We start from the raw sequence: 4,952 nt of genomic DNA, 5'->3' as shown, positions 1-4,952 counted from the left end.
CCTTTGCAAATGCTTAATAGATATTGATTCAGAAATGAGCATCACATGGGCTGACATTGGTTATTTTACCCTATAGGCTAACTATTATACTAAAGCCAATGTTGACTGGTCAATAGTTTACTGCTTAGTAGGCCTAGCCTATAATTATCTTACCATTGACTATGAACCCCAGCCCCTTTAGTTTTTTTTAAATATCATTTAAAAAGTTTTAGAATGGTTGGTGTGGCAATAAATGGTGCTTAAAAGAGGTTGGTTCGTGAACGGAATGGAGTTAGCGCGCGCCAAGTAAATAAAAAGCCTATGTTTAATTTCCACGTGGTGTGGGCTCCGGGTGCTGCTATAGCAACGCACTACTGGAGGTTGGGGTTATAAATAGAGGGCGTGGCGGAACTGAGCTTGGAGCGGCCAACAGTAGCATAGTAGGGCGATAGTCTCCACTCAGAACCGACGGCAGCAGCAGCAGGAGCAGCAGCCACAGGATAACGTGATTACGGCTCTATTAGCTCTCCGCTAGTGAGACAGACTTAGATACGGAGCGGATCATTCTGTGGAGAGGAAAACCTGACTGTGAAACCTCAGCTCGCGCTCGTCCATGGAACACAGAAGAGATGCGCGAGAAGCCAGCTGATTCGGGTAACTGACCTGCATGAAGAAGTTACTCACTGTCCATTCTATTGTCGGCCACTCAAAAGGACCCAAGTGACACAGCACAATGCTTGAGGTAAGAGTTGTATTTAGTGTGTACCTGCAATATTCTTGGAAAGTATAACTAGAGAGTTATGTTGTATTTGTGTAAATTGACAGTTAAGGCATCTCCAGTTCGGGCTTTTTAAAATTCTTACTTCTGCCTCCTATTTTTCAGATGAAGTGACAATCCGCTGTATTCAACCTAAACTGTTCTTGATCGACCACCATGCAATGGAGCGAAAAATAACTACAGAAAAACCACTGAAGAGTCCCACACCCTCACTTTCCAGTCTTCCAGTTGCAAACTACATGGTCTCCTGGATGACATTTGCTGACCTTACATGATTGGATCCCTGAGGATCTAAGGAGAATCAATGGCGGGGTGGGATAACATGACAAACGTGACCAATGAGACTCTTACAAGCACGACCATCATGAGCAACATGACCAATGAGACCATCCTTTGGGGTCCGCCCTATACCCTCCAGATCTCGTTGCCCCTAACGATCCTGGTCGGGATGCTCATCCTATTGACAGTCTTCGGCAACATCTTAGTGGTCATCGCTGTGTTTACTAGCCGGGCCCTGAAGGCCCCTCAGAACCTCTTCCTGGTTTCGTTGGCGTCGGCGGACATTTTGGTTGCGACCCTGGTCATGCCCTTCTCCCTGGCCAACGAACTCATGGGCTACTGGTACTTTGGTAAAGTCTGGTGCGAGTTCTACCTTGCACTGGACGTTCTCTTCTGTACGGCATCCATCGCCCATCTGTGCGCCATTAGTCTGGACAGGTACTGGTCAATCACCAAGGCCATCGAGTACAACCTGAAACGGACACCGCGCAGGATCAAGTGCATCATCGTCATCGTGTGGGTCATCGCCGCGGTGATCTCGTTCCCGCCCCTCATCACCATGGAGAAGGAGAGCGATAAAGAGGAGGGGCCGGTGTGTAAGATCAACGAAGACAAGTGGTACATGATCTCGTCCAGTATCGGCTCGTTCTTCGTGCCCTGCGTCATCATGATCCTCGTTTACATCCGGATCTATCAGATCGCTAAGAAACGGACGCGGGTACCACCAGGCGACCGGAAACCCAAAATGGCAGCCGCGGTGTCGCCGGTGACGGGCAAGAAGGAGAACGGGGCTGGGGGAGTCGGAGGTGACCAACACGCTTGTCACGAGAAGCTCAACGGAGAGCAAGGAGACAGAGAGGGGGATGAACCCAGAGGAGAGGACGAGAAAGAAGGGGAGATAAACGGCGTGGACATGGAGGACTCCTCATCGTCTGACCACCAGGTCAACAACCCCTGTTCTATCAAGAAGAAGAAACACACGGCTAAAACCAAACTGAGCCAGATCAAACCAGGACTGGACCACCCGGCGCTGCCCAAACTGGTGGTGAGACAGAGCTCTAAGGGGAGTCGATGGAAGGGGAGACAGAACAGGGAGAAACGTTTCACCTTTGTCTTGGCTGTGGTCATTGGAGTTTTTGTCGTTTGCTGGTTCCCCTTCTTCTTTACCTACACTCTGACGGCGCTCTGTGACTCGTGTTACATACCTGACACACTGTTTAAATTCTTCTTCTGGTTCGGCTACTGTAACAGTTCAGCCAATCCCATTATCTATACAATCTTCAACAATGACTTCCGAAGGTCTTTTAAAAAGATTCTCTGCAGGGATAACCGAAGAATGGTATGATTAGACTTGGGACTTTTTAGTTGTTTGTATGTTTTTTTTTTTTTTAAATAAATTGTTATCGTGCATGGTCTGATCCGTGGCTTTAAACAAATAATGTACCTACCTGTGACAAAACATCTACATGTATTATGTTGCAAAGGCTTTTGGGGGAAAGACTAAAACCTACTACAGTACGTGCAGTAAAAGCATCAAAATGTTGTTTTTCCAAAAGGTCGGCAGCACTACGCCACACCACAGCTTGGAAACAAACTATCCTGTGAATACAGACTTTAAAAAAGCTCAACCATTACAGCCACGTTCATCCAACATTCAACCAATGTTTTTCTACAGTTTTGTGAATGTTTGAATCACAACATTGGATAAACGTGGTCAGGAATATGATAATATATGTAGTATTTTATGATGTTATGTTGAAATAATTGTCTCTTTCTGAGCCACCTTGGTGTGTTCTATTCATTGTTATTGAAACACCGTCATTTTATATGATATCATGTTACAACTGGGAGTATGGGTTACCATAGTTATGTTAAAGAATAAACATCTCTCAATGGCCATTGTCATGGTTTCTGAACTCTGATAGGAAGGTCAACTCTGAGATGACAGCATCACAATAGTATGCGTGGTATCTCACACACACACACACAGAGCAGTGTTACTTCTGATGAAAATAATAATAATGCCTTAAGTTCATGTCTAGGGAGAGAACACAGACAATGGGATAGGGAGAAAGAAGTGAGATTGATCATTGTTCATGAAAGTGCTTCAGACACTGCTTCACTGTGAGGACAGGGAATATAGTGTGTCATTTCAGAAGTAGCACACTGTATAAGGAATATCGTTCCATTTTGAACATAGCCTAGCAGCTGTAATCAAAGGAACAATGTTAATTCCCAGTCTGTTCAGACACACACACACACACACACACACACACACACGTAGTTAGGCAGTTACGAGAGCAGGTCTCATCCATGTTGCAGAGTAACGTATCATTTAGAGTTCCACGTACCGCCGCCTCACGCATCATTAAACCCAGGATGTGGATCTAGCTGGCTCATCAAACCAGAACCTGATAGACTGGTCATGGGCAGAACACACACACACACACACACACACTCACAAACAAACACACTCTCTCTCTCTCTCTCTCTCTCTAACTACTGAGCTCACATTTAAAGAAGACATACAATTATAATTAGTCTAGCCCTAGCTAGGAATGTTAGTCTAGCCCTAGCTATGAATGTTAGTCTAGCCCTAGCTATGAATGTTAGTCTAACCCTAGCTATGAATGTTAGTCTTACCCTAGCTAGGAATGTTAGTCTAACCCTAGCTATGAATGTTAGTCTAGCCCTAGCTATGAATGTTAGTCTAACCCTAGCTATGAATGTTAGTCTAACCCTAGCTATGAATGTTAGTCTAACCCTAGCTATGAATATTAGTCTTACCCTAGCTAGGAATGTTAGTCTAGCCCTAGCTATGAATGTTAGTCTTACCCTAGCTAGGAATGTTAGTCTAGCCCTAGCTATGAATGTTAGTCTTACCCTAGCTAGGAATGTTAGTCTAGCCCTAGCTAGGAATGTTAGTCTAGCCCTAGCTAGGAATGTTAGTCTTACCCTAGCTAGGAATGTTAGTCTAACCCTAGCTATGAATGTTAGTCTAACCCTAGCTATGAATGTTAGTCTAACCCTAGCTATGAATATTAGTCTTACCCTAGACTAACATTCATAGCTAGCCCTAGCTATGAATGTTAGTCTAACCCTAGCTATGAATGTTAGTCTAACCCTAGCTATGAATATTAGTCTTACCATAGCTAGGAATGTTAGTCTAACCCTAGCTATGAATGTTAGCCTAGCCCTAGCTAGGAATGTTAGTCTAGCCCTAGCTATGAATGTTAGTCTTACCCTAGCTAGGAATGTTAGTCTAACCCTAGCTATGAATGTTAGTCTAGCCCTAGCTATGAATGTTAGTCTAGCCCTAGCTATGAATGGTAGTCTAACCCTAGCTATGAATGTTAGTCTAGCCCTAGTTATAAATGTTAGTTTAGCTCTAGCTATGAATGTTAGTCTAGACCTAGTTATAAATGTTAGTTTAGCCCTAGCACATAGAGGAGCACAGCATGGTTTTAAAATGCCAATATCGTCTGTGTGAAGATATTGGCTACGTTCCCTCATTTTCAGGCAGAGAAAAGAAAAAGACCAAGACCACTTTTTTGTAGATTTTTTATTCCAAACAAACCACCACGCTCAGTGTTCGTTCACTTGGGCCACATAACAAGAACCTCATATGAAAATCAGCTCAACTAACAGGCCTGCTGGTAAGTCTACAGCCCTCCCTTCTCTTTCACACGCACACGCACGCACGCACGCACGCACGCACACACACACACACACACACACACACACACACCACACACCCCCCGGTAATAGATCAACAAACCTGAGTGCTCATTTGTCACCAAGAGGGCCCAACCAATCAAAATACATGAATAAATGTTACCCTCTTTCCTGCCATCTCGGACAAATCAATTGCAGTTAGGAAGAGATGCTGTCGAGCTGGAATCACATTTGACCTGAC

The 4,952-nt window shown here is 44.5% G+C and overlaps 1 protein-coding gene across 1 annotated transcript; it reads left to right on the top strand.

Annotated features, from left to right (window-relative positions):
• The first annotated feature begins 385 nt into the window (after positions 1 to 385).
• On the top strand, positions 386 to 2,933 carry LOC106590134 (alpha-2A adrenergic receptor). The gene is made up of 2 exons (XM_014180757.3): positions 386 to 721; positions 863 to 2,933. The coding sequence occupies exon 2, from the start codon at positions 1,062 to 1,064 to the stop codon at positions 2,379 to 2,381; it is 1,320 nt and encodes a 439-aa protein (XP_014036232.1). The 5' UTR covers positions 386 to 721; positions 863 to 1,061; the 3' UTR covers positions 2,382 to 2,933.
• The last annotated feature ends 2,019 nt before the right edge of the window (positions 2,934 to 4,952 follow it).

The sequence above is a fragment of the Salmo salar genome, chromosome 02 (assembly GCF_965601325.2).
Source record: "Salmo salar chromosome 02, fSalSal1, whole genome shotgun sequence".
NCBI lineage: Eukaryota > Metazoa > Chordata > Actinopteri > Salmoniformes > Salmonidae > Salmo > Salmo salar.
This window is presented reverse-complemented; position numbering and strand designations above follow the sequence as displayed.

Excerpts from the sequence above, each read along its gene's own strand:
- LOC106590134 (XM_014180757.3), top strand. The coding sequence starts at position 1,062 with ATGGCGGGGTGGGATAACATGACAAACGTGACCAATGAGACTCTTACA.